At 43.9% G+C, this 24,849-nt stretch overlaps 1 protein-coding gene and 1 long non-coding RNA gene across 8 annotated transcripts in view; one reads left to right on the top strand and one right to left on the bottom strand.

The window, feature by feature from the left end:
• Positions 1-17,491, top strand: part of LOC103277633 (uncharacterized) — a 60,013-nt gene extending 42,522 nt beyond the window's left edge. The window contains exon 8 of the long non-coding RNA XR_010003913.1: positions 16,926-17,491. This is a non-coding gene — a long non-coding RNA (uncharacterized LOC103277633). The remainder of the gene's footprint in view (positions 1-16,925) is intronic.
• Positions 1-24,849, bottom strand: part of pde4a (phosphodiesterase 4A) — a 588,039-nt gene that overhangs the window by 22,474 nt on the left and 540,716 nt on the right. For 6 of the 7 annotated variants that reach the window (XM_062974138.1, XM_062974137.1, XM_062974139.1 and 3 more), the window contains one exon: positions 6,372-6,465. In XM_062974138.1, the coding sequence (XP_062830208.1) occupies positions 6,372-6,465 (94 nt within the window). Of the gene's footprint in view, positions 1-6,371; positions 6,466-8,569; positions 8,612-24,849 lie in introns of those variants that run through there. The other variant, XM_062974143.1, reaches the window with a different exon arrangement.

Here is a 24,849-nt window from a genome sequence, read left to right as displayed (position 1 = left end):
AGGAAGTGGACTGTAACCTATGTCTCTAGGCAGGACGGATGTGTGCACAATACCAACAATTTGTTGGAGGTGGACAGACTCACCCTCAGGAGTGGAGGGCCTTGTTGCCCCTTCTTCTAGCACTGTCTCCAGAGGCAAGAAGTCACGGGCAGGGCCCACCCATTGGGCAAAGAGAGAAGGTGGAGGGGACCGATTCAGGGGCAAGTGGTGGATGTTGGTGGTGCCTAGTGGGGGAAGGAAGTGGGGCGGGCGCAGACTGACAGGGAAGTGGGTGGCATCGTGGCAGGGCAGTGCTATGCCCCAATGGTACCTGCGGGAAAAGCAACGGCAGGGGGGCCTCATGGCAGAGGGGAGGGGGGTGGCCAAGTGGCCCTGGAAGGAAGTAGGGCAAACACATGGCTCCATTCTAGAGTGTGGGAACCCCTGGGCAACCAGGAAACAGAACTGTGATATCACAGAACACACAAACCAATCAGGATGCATTTCAGCTCTTCCCAGTGGAAGGGCTTTCTCCCTTAGAACAATAATTCCAAGGTTATCTAATATGAAACAGGGGTTTTTCCCCCTCCATTGTGCCACAAAATGGCATCATATTTGTTCCCATTAGCTACCACTGTTTTTTTTCCCTTCCTGGAAGCTCTGGATCTGGCAACCAATGGCTAAAGGACAGGCACTTTGAGTTGTACAGGTTAAGTATCCCTTATCCAAAATAGAGAGGGAACAGAAGTATTTTGGATTTCAAAATATATTATATTGTAGGGATTGACCCAAGTCTAACATGACAGTCATTCCTGCTTCATATAGACCTGATACATATATTCTGAAGCTCATTTTATACAACATATATATAATTAGTTTGCACATGAACCAAAGCACACTGAACAATCAGAAAGAAATGTGTCATTACCTCAACTACCCATGTGGACAATTTTGAATTTTGGAGGATTTTGGAATTCCGGATAAGGGATGCTCAACCTGTACTGTATTAAGGCAGTAGTTTTCAACCTGTGGGTCCCCAGATGTTTTGGCTTTCAACTCCCAGAAATCCTAACAGGTGGTAAACTGGCTGGGATTTCTGGGAGTTGTAGGCCAAAACACCTGGGGACCCACAGGTTGGGAACCACTGATTTATATGGCAGGGAAGCGTGCATGCAATATATCCCCCAGGTACACTTTGCTTTTATACCAATATATATTTTTTAATTGCAGAATCTTGAAGAGAAAGAAGGCATGGTCTTTGAGAACAACTGTCTTTGAGGATCTGATATTCCTCCTCCTCCAGAGGCCTTTTGTGTTTCCTATTCATCCCCAAGAGACTGTACCAAGCTCTCTATTCCCCTTTCCAAGATTGCCTGTATTCAGAAGACTGAGTGTGTATCATTGGTTTTCTTCCAAGATGGACAGAAAACAAGGGTATCCTTTCACACAATGGAGGTGTTACCACACAACTGCAAGAAGATGAATTGCAGAGAGCTGTCATTTCAGGAGTGCTATGCCAAAGAGAAATGCCAGAGCATTCGAGATGCTCTAGCTGAGGTGGGAGCAAAACCAAGACTTCTTTTTTTCCCTTCCTCACCACAATGAACAGACCCACCCCGACTCCTTTCTGAACCAGAAACAACCTAGAGGGTCCCTCCCGTTTCCTGCAATCCGCTTCTGCCCCATGGCCAAAAATGGAACCCAGATGTCCAGGTAGATTCCCAAACTTTGCCTCATGGCAGCCTACTAGATACAACATTATCTGTTGACTATCAGAAACCACCCAAGGGTTCCAGCTTCTGTTTAACAGTGGTGGTTAACACCAGATGCCCCACCTGCACACATGATCTGATAAACCCCTTTTCTGCAGCAGCAGCAGCAGAGTTGGCTCGCTGGCTGTAAGCCATGTTGTCAAAAAGCAAATAACACAGGGAAAATAATCTCCCTCCTTTTCTCTTATGTTTGGTCTGTTCCACCTTGCTCTGCCACCTGACCTTGGTAAGACATGCCATAGCGGCTGAGAAGGGAATAGGGAGTGTGAATTCTGGCTATTGCACCAACATACATTTGGCTTGAATCCTCAGCCCATGTTCCGGCTTGTTCAGACACAAGGCTCCTATTGAAGCAGCCGTTTTGCATCAACATTTGCTTAAGGCTGGGTATTTGCATCTGCTGACGTCAATGGAGGCCTGGCTTTGGAGAACACAGGCGGGTGGGTGGGCAGGCAGCGCTTTGCTTTGGATGTCCTCAGCTACTGGCTCTCTTCTCTGGCTGGGGAGAGCATGTAGGTCTATGTGTGTGTGTGTGTGTGACATACCTGGAGGGGCCTCCAACTCTGCCAGGATCCATGTGATGACCATTTATATCTCTATTCACAAATGCAGTTCCTGCAAGTGGGTTTTCATGTTGTGACAGTGTACACAATGGAGGATGAAGTATATATTTGCACAGCATGTGTCTATGCACATGATCGTGTGGGGAATAGGGAGAGGTATTTTCATCGGGTGGCATGAGGGTGATGCGCCTGGCAGATTCATTTAACTCATGTTTACTTGGATAATGGGTTCAGTTGGCATTTACTCACAAGCAAATGGGCACAAGATTGAAGTTGTAGGTTGTGATCCATACTGGAGAAAAAGCTCTAACACACGCAGTGTTGTGTGGTAAATGGGAAAAGTGTCTAATTCACTTGCCTGGCCTGGTCCGAACTGTGAAACCCAGGAGCGTTATGTGGCAGTGGCTGGTGGGACCCACATCAAAATGCCGTGGTGTCAGTTCCAAAACTCACAGCCAGAATTATCAGAAAAGCACTACCGAAGTCAGATTATATTTTGCTGGGTTTTGAAGTGTGAGAGTAACAAATTACAAGTACAGTAGAGTCTCACTTATCCAAGCCTCGCTTATCCAAGCTTCTGGATTATCCAAGCCATTTTTGTAGTCAATGTTTTCAATATATCGTGATATTTTGGTGCTAAATTCATAAATACACTAATTACAACATAACATTACTGCCTATTGAACTACTTTTTCTGTCAAATTTGTTGTATAACATGATGTTTTGGTGCTTAATTTGTAAAATCATAACCTAATTTGATGTTTAATAGGTTTTTCCTTAATTCCTCCTTATTATCCAAGATATTCGCTTATCCAAGCTTCTGCCGGCCCGTTTAGCTTGGGTAAGTGAGACTCTACTGTACTATGCTAACTGTAACTACTCAAGCAATGAAAGTAGAACAATACCACATTTCAAAAACAATATAACTCAGGGAAAGGTTACCAAACTGGTGTAAGGAATGATAGATTTCTAGTTACTTTCAAAAATTATATCTTAAAAGAGTATTTAAGACAATGTGGTGGTGATTATTTTCAGTCTTATGCTGTTCTGTTACTAGTCCTAATTAGCCCCTCCATAAAATTAAGGCAAAACAAAGAAAAAGTGATAAACAATTTGACAGGTTACAATATCCACAGGTTACATCTTGAGGGCTGCAGGATTGGTTTTCATATGTAGCCTTGCAAGTACTAGTGGATTTCAGGTGTGTACAGAGCAAGGGCCGCTGAACCCTTGAACTTTCTGCCCTTATAGCTAGGTATTGTTCAGCGTTTGCCATGCTTCTGTGACCTGTAATCCAAAAGGGTAATTTGTGCCAAACTTTCCACCAAATCCGATTGCATTGGCTGGCGCACTAAGGTTAAGATGATTAGTAATGGCACAGTCCTGTCACAACACTGAAATGTCACAAACACAACACTGTTTGTGAGACAACATGAAAGGAAGAGTGGATAGTTTGCGGGTTATCAGGTCCCAATCCCGATATTATGGCTCTGTGGAGTTACCATGGACTTAAGACTGCTGAAGTTGTGGCTCCTATTTCCTGCCATGGTGCCATGATGTGGCATTTTGATGTGGGTCCCACCAGCCACTGTTCAACATCTTTATTAACGACTTAGACGAAGGGTTAGAAGGCACGATCATCAAGTTTGCAGACGACACAAAACTGGGAGGGATAGCTAACACTCCAGAAGACAGGAGCAGAATTCAAAACGATCTTGACAGACTAGAGAGATGGGCCAAAACTAACAAAATGAAGTTCAACAGGGACAAATGCAAGATACTTCACTTCGGCAGAAAAAATGGAAATCAAAGATACAGAATGGGGGACGCCTGGCTTGACAGCAGTGTGTGCGAAAAAGACCTTGGAGTCCTCGTGGACAACAAGTTAAACATGAGCCAACAATGTGATGTGGCTGCTAAAAAAGCCAATGGGATTCTGGCCTGCATCAATAGGGGAATAGCGTCTAGATCCAGGGAAGTTATGCTCCCCCTCTATTCTGCCTTGGTCAGACCACACCTGGAATACTGTGTCCAATTTTGGGCACCACAGTTGAAGGGAGATGTTGACAAGCTGGAAAGCGTCCAGAGGAGGGCGACTAAAATGATTAAGGGTCTGGAGAACAAGCTCTATGAGGAGCGGCTTAAAGAGCTGGGCATGTTTAGCCTGCAGAAGAGAAGGCTGAGAGGAGACATGATAGCCATGTACAAATACGTGAAGGGAAGTCATAGGGAGGAGGGAGCAAGATTGTTTTCTGCTGCCCTGCAGACTAGGACGCGGAACAATGGTTTCAAACTACAGGAAAGGAGATTCCACCTGAACATCAGGAAGAACTTCCTCACTGTGAGAGCTGTTCAACAGTGGAACTCTCTCCCCGGGGCCGTGGTGGAGGCTCCTTCTTTGGAGGCTTTTAAGCAGAGGCTGGATGGCCATCTGCCGGGGGTGCTTTGAATGCGATTTCCTGCTTCTTAGCAGGGGGTTGGACTGGATGGCCCATGTGGTCTCTTCCAACTCTACTATTCTATGATTCTATGATTCTATGAAGACCGAGTGCAAAGGAAGGTCCTCCCAGTCTTCCTGTCCGAACGTATTTCCCCTTATGAACCACCTCAGAGTCTGAGATCGTCTGGGGAGGCTCTGCTCTTGGTCCCACCACCTTTGCAAGCGCACTTGGTGGGGACGAGAGATAAGGCCTTCTCAGTAGTGGCTCTTCGGTTGTGGCACTCCCTCCCAAATGATGTCAGGTCAATCCCTTCCCTCCTGGCTTTCAGAAAGAGAGTTAAAACGTGGCTCTGGAAGCAAGCCTTTGAGAAGTAGTTGTGCAATAAGTTTACTTCAAATCATGCAATGGACTCTGGATTGGCCTTAGACCTTGTTTTTGGATGCTGTGTCTCAACATTGGATTGTATTTATGTTTACGTATGCTTATTTTAATCTTAATGTAACTTTTTATGTTTATGGCAATATGTAGTGCCATTTGTAAGCCGCCTTGAGCCCCCCCCTGGGGTTGAGAAAAGCAGGATATAAATATGTCAAATAAATAAATGAATAAAGTCTACTGTTTCTCTAGGCCAAATGCTGCAAAGGGTGGTTTGGGGACTGGCAGCAATCCAATTTATATTGGCATCTTTATTTTTTTTCAGTAGGCCTCTGGGTTCCCCAGTGATGGTAACCAGTCATGATAGAGGCCATCAAGGTGCCCACACTTCACAGCCATTTCGCTCTTGTGCCATCCTGCAGAAGAGCAGGATGGCAGAACAGTAGAGAACATTCACATCCAGATATCCCCCTTTCAATTCAACTCTGAGAAAAATATAATGCAACATTACATGGTATTCCTGAACACAAGATAAAATATTGTGATTGGTTAATTGTTATTTTGAGAAGAAGAAGGCATAAGAATGAAGACTTTAAAAATGACAATCAAGATAGGCAGGTGAAGATGAAAGACTCAGAGGCATTTCAATCAAATTTATGAAATTGGAATGAAGCCATTGATTTGACAGATACTAGAGAAACACTTGAAAATTTATTTATCAGGCAAAGATTCAAGCACTCTCAGATCTTTTGCTAGAAATATTAGAAGACATTTAGAGATTTCAAGTTTTTTGATAATATAAACTCAGGAACTGGTGGCATTTCCCATTTAAATTGATTATTTCCCCCTGCAATCCATGTAATGCGTGTCTGCAAACCAGAAGGAGCAACTTTAATTGTGCTTTCAGGAGGAGAGGATAGTTTGGGAAATCTAATAACCGTCCAAGCCAAATTATGAGCAATGAGAAGAAATGATACCAATTATGTATAACATGTTGCATGAAAGCGAATTATGCCAGGTACTACTAGATAAGTAGATGGTTTTCTTTTTAATTACTAGTTTGCCTGATTAAACTTGATTGGGAAACATTGTTTGAGGATGGTGATATCTGATTATTTTTTCCCAGTCAGTAACAAATTATGTTCTACAATACTGGATAGACAAAGAGATGTTGCAAAAGAGTGTGTGTAGGTATAGGAGCAGAAATTTGATAATCAAAGGCATGGTTCTTTTGTACTCACCTAGGAAAGTGTTGGAAATGTATTCAGAGACTTGGTTTCCCGAACGGCTCATTTCAGAAAGATGGGTTAGTTCACGGTTCAGCATTCTTTTGAACTGTTGGGGAGAGAGAAAGGGGCGACACAGGAGTTAGCATGCACTTTTCACATAAATTGCTATGAATGCTTGTGTCCAAAATGTGCATGAGTACACACTTCATACAGAACAGACAACTGTGTATGGATGCACAAGAATTACAAAAGCCATAAGGATAGGACAAATGTACAACCTCATTTTGAATGTGCATGTAAAACATACAGTCAAGAGACAGGAATTGACTTCAAGCTGGCATTTGTTAGAAGTAGGTCAATAAACACATGTGCTACATTTTGAATCTGGGTGCACTGCTCCAATGTTCCAAGGAATGCTTGGAGTTCTCAAAAGATCAGCAGTGGAAAATAAGTATGTTTACTGTTACCCAGTCTTTTCCTCCTCTGTCACATTGCAATGGTTGCAACTAAAATCAACTCTCCTAACCAACATGCTTTGTGAATCAAGTAGGCACCCATAGGGCACACTTGGGAAGACTTAGGTTGGATTTATACTGCCCTGCATCCCAGGATCTGATCCCAGATTATCTGGGAGTGTAGACTCATAGAATCCAGCTCAAAGCAGATAATCTGGGATCAGATACTGGGATATATGGCAATGTAGATCCAGCCTATCTTTTCTGGATTATAGCACTACTGGGTCTCCTTGCTGGGAAGTTTTGGAATCTGTAGCCCAGAAAAGTACTCACTGAAATTGTCACCTCCTCCCATAGCTGACAGGCAAGAGTTCTTCAACAGAAACATCTAAGACAGTGGTTCTCAACCTGTGGGTCCCCAGGTGTTTTGGCCTACAACTTCCAGAAGTCCCAGTCAGTTTATCAGCTGTTAGTATTTCTGGGACTTGAAGGCCAAAACATCTGAGGATCCACAGGTTGACAACCACTGATCTAAGAGAAGGTAAGAAACTTGAAACTTTATTGTCATGTATCTCATTAACATATGTATGTTCTTTTTAAGTGTTCAAAGCATGATGGGATACAGACTTCTCCTGCATAAGGAGATACCATTACACCAGTATAAATGCAAAGCATTACAGCTGTGCATGCCTGTTTCAGACCTCATCTAATACTTTGCTACAAAGGTCATAAGAATGTATTTACTTTTTTTAACCAGATGGTTAGTATAGATGTGAATTTAACTGCAACTCAAAATAAGGAAATGTGAGCAAGTATTGACTATCTCCAACCACTGCAGCTACAAGAAAGCTTCACAGATGAGATCCAATTAAAGAGAACATCTCATCCATCATTACATACACCTTACATGATTCCATTTCCAGAAAACCTTTACCTTCGGCCAACTTATTGGTTCTATCAGTATGAAATTTTCAGCAAAAGGAACTCAGAATACCCAAAAGACAGAACGGTTCTGAGACAGGCTCAGCTGGTACGCAATTGCTCTTTCAACCCCCCCCCCCCTTCTTGGTGGGCTCCATGTTGCAACTGTGGGGTCAGGAGGGGCACAAGTGTACTATTGGTGGCCTTTTGGCAGAAATAAGAGGAGTAAATTAAGTGAATTTTCTAGAACAAGGAGTGTTTCCATCTCCATTCTACAATATTTTATTCTCTCTCTCTGAAGAGAGATCCCACTCCACCCACCCAGGTGATCATACTATGTTTTCTTGACTTGGAAATTATGCTTCTATTGTTGTTGTGTGCCTTCAAGTAATTTCTGACTTATGAAATCGTGGGGGTTTTTTTGGCTCAAAGAAGTGTTGCCTTTGCCTTTCTCTGAGGCTGAGAGTGTCCAGAAGCACTCAGTAGGCTTCCATGGCCACGCAGGGATTTGAACCTCCGTCTCCCTGTGTCCTAATCTGACACTCAAACCACTACATTGGGCTGGCTCTCTGGCTTTATAAATAACTACTGTTAAAATGGTTCTGAGATCTAGTTATGCCTGTCTGAAGAACAAATCCAGTTTTCCAGTTTTAAATAAAATGTTTACACACATCTGCCTCCACATACTCTGCTTCTAAATACTGCTATCCAGATCCGTGCGAGACCAGGTCAATGCCAATGTCACTTCAGTAAAGTGTGTGAGCTGAGACCAGTTCTTGGCAAGGTTAGCCACCAGAACAAGCTTTCTCTTATGAACAATGCCCTATCACATACCTTGAGCCTCTTCACTGCCACTACCATGAGTTTGCTAGTCTCCTTATGTCATATTGACAGTGACATATTAATGACATATTGTGGCTGTGATTACACAAGGAGTTTTTGGCCAAAAGGAAGGAGAGGGCAGGAAAAGCAGCTGTTCGTGTACAAAACCTTCTTCATGCCAGTAGATCAGAGTGAGTCAAGAGGCGTATCGTGATCCATAAAACAGAAGCCTATACAGACCTAGTTATTGGAGCTGTCAAAAAAAGGTAATCAGAGCCAGCACAGCATAGTGATTTGAACCACATCTTGGAGAACTGAGTTCAAATCCTTATTCAGCCACAAAAATCCAAATGGATAACCCTGGGAGGGTCACATATTCTTATCCTCAAAAATGACTTGAGTGAAATGACTTAAGGGCACATAACAACAAGCCTCACTGACTTAAGCGCACATAACAACTAGCCTCACTGAATTAAGAAACAGCTTCCTAAAATACACAGAGATACTCACAGGAACACCTCAGCAAGCAAAAGTGGCAAACTAAAACCCAGAACCTTATTCTATGGTTAATATGATAAGAAACTCCCCCCTGGGCACAACGAAGACTGGGCAACTTGGACTGGCTCAGGCACCACGAGATGCAGAGCCAATGTTAGGAAATGAGGCTACAAAGTGGAGTCAGTCCACTACATGCAAGTGTGAAGAACAAACCACAGACCATTTATTACAATGCTAGCTGAGTCCTGTCACATGCACAATGGAGGACCTTCTCACAGTGACACCAGAGGCACTCCAAGTGCCCAGCTTCTGGTCAAAGGAAATATAATACCAAGTTTTTAATTTTGTTTGTGTGTTAAAATATATTATAACTGTATCCTCAATTCTCTTCTGAGATGGTAAATAAAATACTGAACAGTGCAGTGAGACCTTAGAGTAAACACAAAGGAAGGTGTGACAAGATATTCTCTTGAACTGTAGGCCATTCTTGCTTTGTTCATGAACAGAAGTGGCTCATTCTTAATCCCTTTCTACAGAAACAATTTGATACAACCACAATCTCATCAAAACCTGGCATGTTGTGAATGGATAACTCCGAGCTGGATATACAGCTGGCAAAATGATAGGTAGAACATGCAAAATATTTCAAGTACTTTTCTTATGTCCCCAATTTATCGTTGCTCATCAAACTGCTCCGAAGCACCTGGCTGTTCCACGTGAGCAAAGAAACATCTTTACCCTGGTTTCTTTGTCCTGAAATGTATTTCTGCTGTAGAGTTCATTTATAACGTTTCCCACAGATTTGTCCAAAAAAACCAGGTGGTTTACAGATCCGTCCTTCAGGAAGAACATTGTGTGACGTCAGGACGTCTTTCTTAACAAACTGCCAGTTCTGCCTTCCCTCCAATTCTTCTCAAACCCCACTGTGCAGATCTCGGCAAAGAACAGACACCCTATGGCACTGGGGCCTTTTCTTCTTCAGGGACTCCAGCAATGTTTTGTTTCCTCTTTGCAGCCTGCAAATAGTTTGCAGTCACCACTCAAATCTTACAAAGGTGGTTATTTGAAAATCCCTTTCATGACTAAGCCTCCTGCTTTTGCCAAGGTTGATATATTCCCTTAAATCAATTCATTTCTCGTTCATCTCCCAATTATGCCACCCCTCAGTCTTCTCTTCACCAAGCTGAACAAGCCCATCCCTTTCAACTTCTTATAGATTTTGTTCTCCATAACTCTTATCATCCTTGTTGCCCTTCTCCAGCCCTTCTCCAATTTGTCTATACTCTTCTTAAAGTGAGGCACCCAGAGCTGAACACAATACTCCAGATAAGGTGTGATCAGCATAGAAGATAGTAAAACTATTACTTCTCTTGACTTGGAAACTATGCTTCTAGTATTGTTGTGCACCTTCCAAGCTGTTTCCAAAGAATTTTTAAGAAGAGGTTGGATGGCCATCTGCTGGGGGTCCTATGAGTCAGTGTTCCTGCATGGAAGAAGGTGATTGGACTGGATGGCCCTTATGATTCCATGATTCTAACTTATACCAATGATGATGAAAACCTATCACAGGGATTTCTTGGCCAGATTTGTTCAGAAGAGGTTTGCCTGGGCTGGGCTTTAGCACAGTTGGTATAAATCACCAGCCATTATAAGATCTACCAACTGAAGGGTGGCCAGTTTGAAGCTGGTCAGGGTGAGCACTTGACCATCAAGCCCAGCTCACTGTTTACCTAAACACTTCAAAAACACTTTAGAGCTGTAAGTAGAGAAATTAAGTATTGCCAATAAGTGGGGGAGGTATTTTATGACACCATAAAGAACAAGACCAGAAATGCGATGACCAAAAGGAAGGTGGAAGGAGGAAGTCCTGATGGCACTTCGTCATAGAGAACGGAGCAACAGCACCCCTCCCCCCCGGTGACTGAATCCGAACTCAACTTCCAAGGTATAGAAACTGGACTTTGAGATAACATACCTCCTTTCTGTCTGTTCTGTTCTCTCTGTCCAATCACATTGAACGTTTGCTGTGAATGTGTACTGTGATCCGCCCCGAGTCCCCTTGGGGAGATAGGGCAGAATACAAATAAAGTATTGTTGATGTTATTATTATGATTTGAAACACAACAAGATGAGTCCACAGCAGACACTCTGCTGGCTGTTGTACTGGATCACACGTCGGACACTTTCCAAGTGTCTAGGACTGTGTGATGTATCGGCGAATAATGCGTGCAGATCCGAGTAAGGTGGCTTTCTGCAGCTGGCAGAAGGTAATTTTGTCAGCGCTGATTGTGTTTAAGTGCAGGCCAAGGCCTTTAGGTACTGCACCAAGTGTGCCGATCACCACTGGGACCACCTTGACGGGCTTGTGCCAGAGTCTTTGCAATTCGATCTTTACATCCTCATATCGTGTCAGCTTTTCCAGTTGTTTCTCCTCAATCCAGCTGTCACCTGGGATTGCAACATCGACAATCCATACTTTGTTTTTTAACACAATCGTGAGGTCAGGAGTATTGTGCTCCAAAACTCTGTCTTTAACTTTTCCCGGCTTGTGACCCCACCAGCTCTTTGTCACAGGCAGATGATATTTGTGGCACAAGTTCCAATGAATCATCTGAGCAACGGTGTTATGCCTCTGCTTGTAGTCTATCTGTGCAATCTTTTTGCAGCAGCTGAGGATGTGATCTATTGTTTCATCTGCTTCCTTGCAGAGTCTACACTTGGGATCTGTCGTTGACTTTTCAATTTTGGCTTTGATGGCATTGGTTCTAATGGCTTATTCTTGGGCTGCCAGAATCAGGCCCTCCGTCTCCTTTTTCAAAGTTCCATTTGTGAGCCACAGCCATATTTTTTTTCTTTGTCAATTTGGCTCTCAGATTTTCCCAGGAACTGTCCATGGAGAGCCTTCTTTCGCCAGTTTTCTCTTCTGCTCTGGATTGTGTTTTTACGGTATTCACTCTTTATCTTTTGCACTTGAAGCAGTTTACTACTATTGACTTCCTTCAATGTTGGTTCTTGACTGCCTTTCACATAATCTGCCAGGGCATGTTTCTCTTCCTCTACAGTTTGTTTCACTTGCAGAAGCCCTCTGCCTCCTGATTTTCTGGGCAGGTAAAGTCTGTCGATATCACTACGTGGGTGTAATGAGTAGTGGATTGTCATCAATTTTCTTGTTTTTCTGTCCAGATCATCAAACTCTGCTTGTGTCCAGTTCACAATTCCAGCAGTGTATCTAATGATGGGTATGGCCCAGGTGTTGATAGCCTTGATCGTATTTCCGCCATTTAATTTGCTCTTCAAAATCTTTCTGACTCCTTGGATATATTCTTTGCTGATAACATTTTTCACATGCCCATGCTTGATATTGTCCAACTGTAGTATGCCCAGATATTTATAGGCTTCAGGCTGATTGCATTTAATGGTTTGTCCATTAAATGCAATAATAATAATAATAATAATAATAATAATAATAATAATAATAATAATAATAATAATAATAGTTGTTATTATTATTATTATTATTATTATTATTATTATTACTATTATTATTGCCATTGCCTTCCTCTGGGGCTGGGAAGGTGTCACCCATAGGGCTCAGTGGCTAATGAAGGTTAAAAGAGCATTCACCTTCTTTGCTGCACTGTCACGCTGCTAATACACTGATAACTAAAGGGGAATCTATAATTTTGTTGTGTGAAAGGACTCCTGGAATCAAAGAGTAGAAATCCCCTCTGTAAGGCCCTCCTATACAACTAGAAGAAGGGATGTTGGTTGAGGCAAAATTGGATAGTGACAGTACAGAGAATTGAAATGGAAACAGGAACCACTTTCCCCACAAGGTGAAAGTGAAGGAGAATCAAACCAATTTCCCTCCTGGAACATGGAGTAGAAGAGCTACACCTAATATTTCCACTGGGGATGCAAGAGCACTAGGAGGGTGGCAGTGCCCCTGATGGACCACAGAAAGTGTCAATTGTGAGGAAATCTGCCCTTCCCACATCCATTGCCCCTGGGGTAGAAGATGCAACTATGAGGTTTCTCCCCGTGGGTCAACAGAACATGTTGCACGGCCACTGGGCACTGAAACCTCTGAAGGGCTTTTTGCCATGGGTTGGAGATATTAACATCTGGTAATCCCGTACTAGAGTAATGTCTTTACACCAGGTCTTGCCTTGCATAACATCTGGAATTCCTTTGGGTGGGAAAAAAAACCCATAACCTCTATGCTGGTGGCATGGAACTATTTTGCGTTGGAGGGGAGGATGTTAGCTAGTAAAGGTAGCACCGGTTTGATTTTTCTGTTCTGTATCTGACATTGTTCTCCTTCTAAAACCCACTCTGTCCTTGAAAAATCTCCCGGATGCTGTTCTCCGGCAGAGGGGTTGAGGAGGTGACTCATCGGCTCGACAGCCAAGAGAGAGAGAAACTGGCAATGCTACAAAAACTGCTTCGTCTCAGCAGCCTTGGGGAGAAACTGGAGGGAAAGCCGTCTTCCAGGGAAGAGGGAGGGCTTCCATGGTGTTGCTTCATCTGCTTTTGTTTATGGGGAATAATGGGCTATGGGGGGGGGGGCAATCATCCAAGGCTCACACTTCTTTCTCTCTTGTTCCAGGACAACAACAGGTTCCTTCCTTTGCCCCTGGGCTCTGCCAAGGACATCGCAGTCCTGGCTCCTGCGCTGTCTCTCCTGATCCCACATGAATGCAGTTACAGTCCGCATAGAAACATGGCGTACATTTTATATCATGGCTTCCCCATGAAACAGCATTTCACCAATGGAAACAGCATAGAGATGAGTTTAGAACTAGACCAATCCAAATAACGGCACACCCTCCAACATTTCCCAGATGAAACTCAGGACACATGTGGCCAAGAGACATCAAATTATGGTCACAATGGCTGAAGTTATCAATGAGAACAGATAAATCAGGAGAGGCTGCAGCTGTATGCTTTTGCTTGAGCCAACCAGGAAGGACAAAACTCTGCTGCTTCCTCCTGTTGAGTTAAATGAAAGGAAAGCACTAACATTCCATTTGCAGCCATTGTAGTCAACTGAGATCAGAGTAAAAGGTAAAGGTAAAGGTTTTCCCCTGACATTAAGTCCAGTTGTGACCGACTCTGGGGGTTGGTGCTCATCTCTATTTCTAAGCCGAAGAGCCGGTGTTGTCCATAGACACCTCCAAGGTCATGTGGCCGGCATGACTGCATGGAGCGTGGTTACCTTCCTGCTGGAGCGGTACCTATTGATCTACTCACATTTGCATGTTTTCGAACTGCTAGGCTGGCAGGACCTGGGGCTAACAGCAGGCGCTCATTCCGCTCCTGGGATTTGAACCTGGGACCTTTTGGTCCGCAAGTTCAGAAGCTCAGCGCTTTAACACACTGTGCCACCAGCAGCCCCAAGATCAGAATAGGGATGATTAAACTGTGACTTGTTCAAGGCAACAGGAAAAGTGAGGTGACAGAGCATGAACTAGGACTGTCCCTGCCAATCAGGACAACTGGAAGGGTTGCTTCCCCTGTCCACCGGTACAAACCTTGCCTTTTCTTTGAATAGGGAAGGAGAGAACTGGTAGTCTACTGACCTTATCAGGACCCCAAAGAAGACCTGAAGGTATTCTCCTTTCATTTCCTAAACTCCAACTGGGAAGGCAAACAGAGACGTGGTTGGAGAAGTTGGTGAATTAGCTCCTGTCAGTAAGGAGCAGGCGACACAAGAGATTCCTTCTTTGTCCAGCCAGCCTTCCAGCTGGAATGTAAAGTGGGGCAAGAAAGTTTGTGTTTCCAGAATTGCCCAGCTTTACTCTCTGCTTGCCTTCTTTGTGTGGACATGGCCTTTTATGTCAACTGGTTGTGGGGGACATGGCAGATCTGGGTGGGAAATGCAGTTCACCTCCTTAAAGATATCCTTGCCCCTTAAAGTTATTGCTTGCCCCTCTTCAAATTACAGTGTAAAATGCTGTTCTGAGTTTCTTGGAAGGCAAAATAAACAGCTGTATAGGAAAGAGGGAAAAGGAAGGGGGAATCTCACAGCATCTACAAGGCTAGCTGAATTATGTTTTGGCATGAGTTTTCATGGATAACAACCCACAGATACACTGATAGAATGATATTTCAGCCATGGGTTTTTAAGCATAGTTACACAGTTGTGTGGGTAGGATAGAATGAAACAGGAAACATGTTTGGCCTTGGTCACTAATCTTCAAAGAGCTGAGTGAGATGATATAGATATATCAACTGACTTTGTATATATACGGTAAATGACCAAAATGGTTCTTCCTTAGAATGGTAATCATTGTTCTTGCACAGCGAAGAACCATAAAAGCCACAGTAATCATTTTGGTGCACATCTACTTGGTTCTTAAGAAGCAGGCTAGGTAAACTATTTTGGTGTATTTGGTAATCAATATTTACTCAATATGCAAAGTACACCCCAAGGATCCGAAATGCAAACAGCATATGCCATAAGCCATTTTGGACCTCCTCAAGCTCCCCATACCCAGTGAAGGGGACCATGTAGCTTGCTCTACTGACAACCCAAGGGTGCCGTAAGAAGGAGGGTCAACTATGAAATGGGCTTCTAGTTCGATACCACACAGTATCGAACTAGAAGCCAAGGCATGTCTTTCAACTGAAAAATAAACCATAGTTTGGAGGTCTTGCTGTGAAGCAAAGTACATGAAATGGGCATGATTAGAAAGCACTGTGGGAGACAAACTGCTTTGGACCCTGTATACACTTCTGAGTATATCTGGAAAACACTAGTTCAGAAATTCTCACACTCACAATCCACAAACCAGAAACAAGTTGGTTTATTGGGTATGTGCCTAATAAACCAAAGCCATGTTTACATCCTTTATGGCACCGCTTCTTAAACTGTGGGCCCCGACCCCAACTGAGGTTCCCTTGGCTCAAAAAATAAAATAAAAAATGACAACATTAAAAGGTTCCAGAATGCCACCCATTTACCCAAATCTGGTAGCAACGTGTACTGTTTACAGTGGTCTTTGTAGAAAATGCTTCAGCTGTGCTTCATGAAAAGGAAAATCAGCCTGTTTAGCAATCCTTGCAAACACTGGTTTGTTATCAAGTAGGTGTTTGATATTTATACTTATTTTATATACCTATATATCCAGGGTCAGATAAAAAATTCTCACATGGAAAGGAGTTGTGAGTGGAAAAAAGTTTAAGATGTTCTGCTCTATGGCAGGCCTTCACAGCCTGAGCCCCTCCAGAACTCCCAGAAACCCTAGCCAGCTTGTCCAATGGTCAGGAATTCTGGGAGCTGAAGTCCAACACATCTGGATGGCCACAAGCGGTGCAGGAACCTTGAGAATGAAGGCCACACTACCCTGTGAAATGTTGCCCTCATTGTCTTCAACCAGCATTTGAATTCCCTATCCTTGATAGATATGAATCGCATATACATCTATGATAGTCTTTCTCCTGGCGGATAAGCCACTGGAATTGATGTTAAACCAGCGCCCTGAAACTGGGAATGTTGTCTATTAAGAATCACTTCTTCTTGGACCTACAGAGATATGTCCCATGTTATAAGACTATACTAGGATGTTACAAGACTATGCTAAGCAAAATTTTGTGACCTCCAGATTTATGGAAATACAGCTTCCACTCTTTGCAGGAAAATGCCCAAATGTTGGGTTTCAGAAAACCAAAAAAATACACACATATGTAACTACATCTATGCTAATTTTGCTCCTTAATATAGGACTCAAGCCGATCTAAGGACAAAAAGAACATTACAATGTATTAAATGATGGTCTTGAGTCTTAGGAATAGAACTTATACACCTTTGTGTGCATTGTGTGCAGTTTTATCAGGCCTTCTTAACATGATTCTTTTTTTTTTCAAGCAAGGAATAGAGGCTGTGAGTAAAGAGACTCAACGGGACCATCTGATGCGATCGAAGGCTGATCGAGGATTTGAACTGTAAGAGCCGTCTGTAAGACAGAATGCACTTCTCTTACTCCCTTGGCCCACATATAGGAATATAGAGAGCGGAGGGCATCTCAAGAAGCTGATTCTACATGGGGCCTCTTTCAGGCTGCTGGTGTGATAGATATACATGTGACTTTAAATGCAAGATTATCTTTTTAAAAAAAAAAAGCAAAAGAAAGGCACACAGAAAAATGGATGAAAAGTTCAACTTTTTACTCTATCCCTACAGTGAAAAGAAGTGCCATGGTGTTTTGGGGTTCTTGTTTGTTTAAGCTCCATACTGCCTGTATGTTGGTGTTTCCAGGGTTAGTGCAGCTGGAAAACAGTGTGAAATGGATAGTAGCCAAAATGAGGGAAGATTCCCAAGCGATAACAGAGTTTTAAAATTACATGTGTGATTTTCTCTTTCGCCTCCCAGACAACATGACTGTTCTGCAGTATGAAAACAAAAGGGCCACGATTACATCATTTTTGACAAGTGACTGCCTGCTGTCAGAATAATTTAGGTTAGCGGGATGGGAAGTGGAGGGTTTTTCTGCAGTTGAGGGTGTCCTTCCCTTGGGATTCATCTGCCAGGTGCTCCTCCCTGGAAGTGGTCAGGGCCAAAGCCAACACAATGTTGTCTTTATCATCATCATCATCATCATCATCCAACCCAGGGAAAGCATGGATGAGCTCCCTCTATTAGCTCCAGCTCCATGCGGGGACATGAGAGAAGCCTCCCACAAGGATGGTAAAACATCAAAACATTTGGGCATCCCCGAGGCAATGTCCTTGCAGATGGCCAATTTTATCATGCCAGAAGCGACTTGCAGTTCCTCAAGTCGTTCCTGACAGGAAAAAAAAATCATCATCATGTTAATCTATACGCCGCTTTTTCTCTCCACAAAGGAGACTTGTCACTCTCTCGTCTCCCCTTTCTTCATTCTCCTTCTACCATCCCTTCTCTTTTTTCTTGCAGCTTGCTATGGAACTGATCCCTTTTGTCAAAAGGCTGTACTCATGTTTTGTAGAGGCCTTCTAAACTAGGCTGTGGGTTACAGGTTGCTAATTTCTGCCTTTCTGATCTGGCCATCATATGGGGTACAGAAAAAAGGCCGAATACAGTCCCCCGAGTTACAAACATCCAACATACACATGGCTCATAGTTAAGTATGGGAATGAGACAACAGGAAGTGAGAGACATCTACCCTCAGAAGGGAAATTCACTCCTGAAAGAGTTATCATGGGAAAAAGGTGTCTCCACTGAAGCTTTCTCACCAATCCTTGTTTCCATAACAAGCCAAATTTTTCAAAATCCAGTGATCACAGGGACAGAAAGTGAGGTGAAGTTTTCTGAACAGGAGCACAAACAGAAAAACAAACATCATAGGGATGATAACCCTTCCCTATGCTATCCAAAGCTTGCGCGCGCGCACACACACACACACACACACACACACACACACACACACTTAATGTCAAGGGGAAACTATATATATATATATATATATATATATATATATATATATATATATATAAAAAGGTTTCCCCTTGACATTAAGTCTAGTTGTGTCTGACTTTGGTGGTTGGTGTTCATCTCCATTTTTAAGCCGAAGAGCTGGCGTTGTCCATAGACACCTCCAAAGTAAAGTGGCCAGCATGGAGCATCATTACCTTTCTGTTGGAGTGGTACCTATTGATCTATTCACATTTGCATGTTTTCAAAATGCTAGGTTGTCAGAAGCTGGGGCTAACAGCGGGAACTCACCTCCGGATTCGAATTGCCGACCTTTCGGTCAGCAAGTTCAGCTCTGTGGTTTAATCTGCTGTGCCACTGGGGGCTCTGTATATGTATGTATGCGTGTGTGTATATATATATAGTAGAGTCTCGCTTATCCAACATAAACAGGCCGGCGGAACGTTGGATAAGCGAAAATGTTGGATAATAAGAAGGGATTAAGGAAACAAGGCTGCCACTTGTTTAGGAGTGCACTTCCTTTGTTGTTGGGCATGTTGGCCTGCTGCGTGTTGCTGCTTAGAGAACCAGCTGTGGATCCAGGCAGGAGGCAGACTGCATTGGATAATACAGAACGTTGGATGAGCGAAAGTTGGATAAGCGAGATTCTACTGTATACATAAACACACACACACCTCTCTAACAAGAAGCCCCATTTCAGACAAAGTTTGGAGGAAACTCTTTTAACCCAGATTCCTTTACTACATTGATGCTAATGCCAAATCTATTTCAAATCCTGACATAACCAAAGTTCTTTTTCAAAAAGGAAACATGTTTGCATTAGTTGTTGCTATTTTATGAAAGATGACTCAAAAAGCATCTTTTTTTAGATACTCAGAAATATACTAGAACAATGAAAAAAGCAAAATAAACCTCTCAAAATGACACCCCTAGCAGTAATGTGTTACAAGTATCAAGTAAATTTATTACTTTAAAAAGGTAACAATGCCTTGTTATTTTGTGAGAGTAACACAGTATGCTGATCTGTATGCAGGACACAGATTCCTGGAGACCAGGGTCTAACTCCACACTCGGCTTTGGAAACCCACTGGGTGACCTAGGGCAGGTCACATTCTCTCAGCATTAAAGGACGCCAATGTCATAGCTCTTTTGAACAAATCCTATTATGAACTCCCTGCGATAAGTTCACCTTAGAGAAGCCCTTGAGGAACCCCGGTGGCAAAGTGTGTTAAAGCACTGAGCTGCTGAACTTGCAGACCAAAAGGTCCCAGGTTCAAATCCCGGGAGCGGAGTGAGCGCCCGCTGTTAGCTCCAGCTTCTGCCAACTTAGCAGCTCGAAAACATGCAAATGTGAGTAGATCAATAGGTACCGCTTCGGCGGGAAGGTAACGACGCTCCATGGCCTTTGTGGTTTCGTCTAACTTTATAATTCTGTGAAGGACCAAGTTGCAAATACCAGCTGATACTTTTTCAACTAGTCTAGTAAAAGAAGACACAGTCCTATTGATGGCATTGAAGTAAGGTTCAGTGGTCAATTTCAGTCACCTTCGGTGGCACAATGAGTTAAACCGCTGAGCTGTTGAACTTGCTTACCAAAAGGTTGGAGGTTCGAATCCGGGGAGCGGAGTAAGCTCCTGCTGTCAGCTCCAGCTTCTGCCAACTTAGCAGTTCGAAAACGTGCAAATGTAAGTAGATCAATAGGGCATGAAGGTAATGGCGCTCCATGCAGTCATGCCAGCCACATGACCTTGGAGGTGTCTACAGACAACGCTGGCTCTTCGGCTTAGAAATGGAGATGAGCACCAACCCCTAGAGTCAGACATGACTGGACTTAATGTCAGGGGAAACCTTTACCTTTTACCTATCACCCACAAATGGTAAACAATAGGTAGTCAAGTGTATGGGAGTATCTATATTGTTGAATTAATACAACACTGTATTAAGTGGTTTGACATCACTTTTACTGCCATGGCTCAAAACTATGATATCTTTCTGAGTTGCAGTTTGGGGAGGCAACAGCACTCTTTGGCAGAGAAGACTAAAGATCTTGTAAAACTAGAACTCTCAAGATTTCACAGCACTGAACCATGACTGTCCATATAGTGTCAAACTGCATTAATTCTGCAGTGTAGCAGCCACGCTGCTTCAGATGACCCATGATTGAAGGCTTCCCTAGAGCACAAAATAAAAATCCATGCATACACGCACACACACAAAACAAGCATAGAAAGAGGGAAGAGTTTGTACCCACTTCCAAGCTAGCTTTCCATATGCAGAGATCTAACTGTATGAGGAAGTATTTCATTCTAGATGCCCTTCCTTGCAGTATGATGAAGCACAGCCCAAGTGGCTCTTGGGGCCCTAAGAGCCCAGCTGGCGTCTCAAGTGTCTCACTAGAGTCCGGAAATGAGAACAGATATTCTCCCAAAGCGAGTGGGCAGTGAAGCAGATCCTGGTGGGGGACGAGTGAGCATATTTCCAGCATGACTGCATTTTAAAAATATAATTAAATATGGAATTGTCACAAGGAGAGGGGATCGAAGAAGTTTGTTGGCCAGAGACAGCATTGCTTCTAGTGGGCCATTTCTAGGGCTATGGAGCAGGGCATCGCTTGAGTTTATTTGCCACCGGGAATGGTTGCTCCTTTCATCCCAAAGCATCATCCGAGCACATTCCGGATCCAGCCTACTGGCCCATTTCTTTTCTGTCCCAAGCAGCTTCCTCATCTCTGATTTCACCTGTATTCCTTTCCCACCTAAAAGCCAAGCCGCCTGCCCCCGCATCCCACCTCCTGCCTTCTGTGGCCCATTTCCTGATAAGCTGCATGTGGTTGAGGGGAGGGGAGGGAAGAAGAGGAAAGAACAGACGTGGAAAAGTGGCATCCTCGTCATCCCTGGCAGCCAATCAGCTATGTCTCAGAGCTATCTCCATAGCAACAAGAGTCTCCTTAGCAACTGGACCCCCCCTTTTTCAGGAACAAAGACTAGGGCTCTGGGAAACCCTCCATAAGAGGACAAGAGTCCCTCCAATTTAACCCATTCTCTTCTAATGCGAGATGAACAGACACACATTTCCCTTCCCCTCCAACGCCAATCCAACACTGCAGAATTAATGCAGTTGCACATGTACACCTCTTTAGCTGCGGTGGGTCCATGCTACGAAGTCATGAGAGATGTAGTTTTGTGCAATTGAAAGGAGATATTGAGAAGCTGGAATGTGTCCAGAGGAGGGCGACTAAAATGATCAAGGGTCTGGGGAACAAGCCCTATGAGGAGCGGTTGAAAGAGCTGGGTATGTTTAGCCTGCAGAAGAGAAGGCTGAGAGGAGACATGATGAAGGCCATGTATAAATATGTCCAACCAGAAATGGAAGTCATAGGGAGGAGGGAGCAAGCTTGTTTTCTGCTGCCCTGGAGACTAGGATGTGGAACAACGGCTTCAAACTCCAGGAAAGGAGATTCCACCTGAACATTAGGAAGAACCTCTTCACTGTGAGAGCTGTTCACCAGTGGAACTCTTTGTCTCAGAGTGTGGTGGAGGCTCCTTCCTTGGAGGCTTTTAAGCAGAGGCTGGATCTGTCATCTGTCAGGGGTGCTTTGAATGTGATTTTCCTGCTTCTTGGCAGGGGGTTGGACTGGATGGCCCATGAGGTCCCTTCCAGCTCTATGAGTCTATGATTCAGCCTTTACTGCTGGTGCCTCATCACACTACAACTCCTTTGATTCCGTAGCATTAAGCCATGCTGTCAAAGTGGTGTCAGACTGCATGAATTCTGCAGTGTAGATGACCCCCAGACAGAAGCAGTCTTGGCTTCTAATTTCTTCCACTCTTTTTGGACAGACTTATGGCATAGCAGAAGGTCAACCTTCCTAATGCCACGACCCCTTAATATGGTTCCTCATGTTGTGGTGACCCCCAACCATAAAATTATTTTCGTTGCTTTACTTCATAAAGCCCCTGGTGGTGCAGTGGGTTAAATCTCTGAGCTGATGAACTTGCTGACCAAAAGGTCAGTGGTTTGAATCTGAGGAGCAGAGTGTGCTCCCGCTGACAGCCCCAGCTTCTGTCAACCTAGCAGTTTGAAAATATGTAAATGTGAGTAGATCAATAGGTTCCGCTCTGGCAGGAAGGTAACGGCACTCCATGCAGTCATGCCAGCCACATGACCTTGGAGGTGTCTATGGACAATGCTGGCTCTTCGGCTTACAAATGGAGATGAGCACGAACACAACTAGACAATATCAGGGGAAAACCTTTACCCTACTTCATAACTGTCATTTTGCTACTGTTATGAGTTGTAATGTAAATATCTGATATGCAGGATATATTTTCATTCACTGGACAAAATTTGGCACAAACACCCGATAAGCCCAAATTAGAATACTGGTGGAGTAGGAAAGGTGATTGATTTTGTTATTTGGGAGTTGTAGTTGCTGGGATTTCTAGTTCACCTACAATCAAAGAGCATTCTGAACTCCACCAATGATGGAACTGAACCAAACATGGCACACAGACCTCCCATGACCAACAGAAAATACTGGAAGGGTTTGGTTGACATTGATCTTGAATTTTGGAGTTGTAGTTCACCTAGATCCAGAGAGCACTGTGGACTCAAACAATGATCGATCTGGACCAAACTTGGAACAAATACTGAATATGCCAAAATGTGAACACTGGTGGAGTTTGGGGAAAATAGACCTTGACATTTGGTAGTTTGAGTTGCTGGGATGTATAGTTTACCTACAATCAAAGAGCATTCTGAACCCCAGCAGTGATAGAATTGGGTCAAATTTCCCACACAGAAACCCCATGACAGTTGGAGAGATCTTCAGTCTTCTCTGCCAAAGGGGTTCCTAAGACCATCAGAAATATGTGATTTCTGATGGTCTTTGGCGACCCCTCCAACACACCCCTTGCGACCCTCCCAGGGGTCCCAACCCCTAGGTTGAGAAACGCCGCCATAGCAGCTTTGCTTACACCCCATACATTCTCTCCTCGCCCCAGCATTGCCATCCTTTCCCTTTCTGGCAGGGCTAGCCGTCATGAACAATATCTGCAAATCCTGGGTGAAGGCAGGCACGTCAGTGAGGCCTGGCACCAGAAGTGAGAAAGAAAGCCCTCCACATTCCCCTTGGGTCACCGGACTATCTGGGGGCAGCAGTGGGCCACCATATACGATTTCAGATAATAGCACAGAAGGCATGAACATCCTCAAAGGCTGACGTTGAAGCCAGCAGGCCCTTGCAGCTGCTCGATGGTGACAGTTGCATTCATACTACAGAATTATAGTGCTCTTGTTCCACTTTAACTGCCATGGTTCCATCCGATGGCATCCTCGGATTGGTAGTTTAGGAAGAGGCATTTAGAATTCTTAGTCAGAAAGCTCCTCCTCTGCTGCCTCTGACCAAACTACGAATGACAAGATTTCACAGGATGAGGCCATTTGGAACAAGAACTCTATATACAGGCAGTAGTCAAGTTACGAATAAGGTAGATTCTGTAGGTATTTTAGATGGCAGTGTAGATGAGGTCCAACACTATGTGTATAGAGGTAAAGGTAAAGGTTTCCACCCTACATTATGTCCAGTCGTGTCTGGCTCTGGGGGTTGGTGCTCATCTCCATTTCTAGGATAAAGAGCTGGCGTTGTCCGTAGATACCTCCAAGGTCATGTGGCCGGCATGACTGCATGGAGTGCCGTTACTTTCCCGCCAGGGCGGTACCTATTGATATACTCACATTTGCATGTTTTCGAACTGCTAGGTTGGCAGAAGCTAGAGCTGACAGCAGGAGCTTACTCTGCTCCCCGGATACGAACCACTGACCTTTCAGTCAGCAAGTTCAGCAGCTCAGCGGTATAACCCACTGCGCCACCGGGGGCTCAAATGTGTATAGAAGGTGACTGAAACTGACCACTGAACCTTACTTCAATGCCATCAATAGGACTGTGTCTTCTTTTACTAGACTAGTTGAAAAAGTATCGGCTGGTATTTGCAACTTGGTCCTTTCACAGAATCATAAAGTTAGACGAGACCACAAAGGCCATATAGTGCAACACTTTGCCATGCGGGGACACACAATCTAAGAACTCCTGACAGATGGCAATCCAGCCTCTGCTGAAAAACCTCTAGAGAAAAGAGACTCCACTATGCCCCAAGGCAGCAGATGCCACTGTTGAAAAGTTCTTACCATCAGGAAGTTTTTCCTAATGTTTAGATTGAATCCTTATTTCTGCATCCTAGTCTTCAAAGTAGCAGAAGGTGTATGTGTGTGTGTGGGGGGGCGGGGGGGGGGGAGAGAAAGAGTGAGCAAAAGTTATAATGCTATCCCTCTCCTGCCCATAATTCTTGTTTAAAAAAGAGAACACTGCTTCTTACAACAA

Source organism: Anolis carolinensis, chromosome 2, assembly GCF_035594765.1.
Source record: "Anolis carolinensis isolate JA03-04 chromosome 2, rAnoCar3.1.pri, whole genome shotgun sequence".
NCBI classification, from domain to species: domain Eukaryota; kingdom Metazoa; phylum Chordata; class Lepidosauria; order Squamata; family Dactyloidae; genus Anolis; species Anolis carolinensis.
This window is presented reverse-complemented; position numbering and strand designations above follow the sequence as displayed.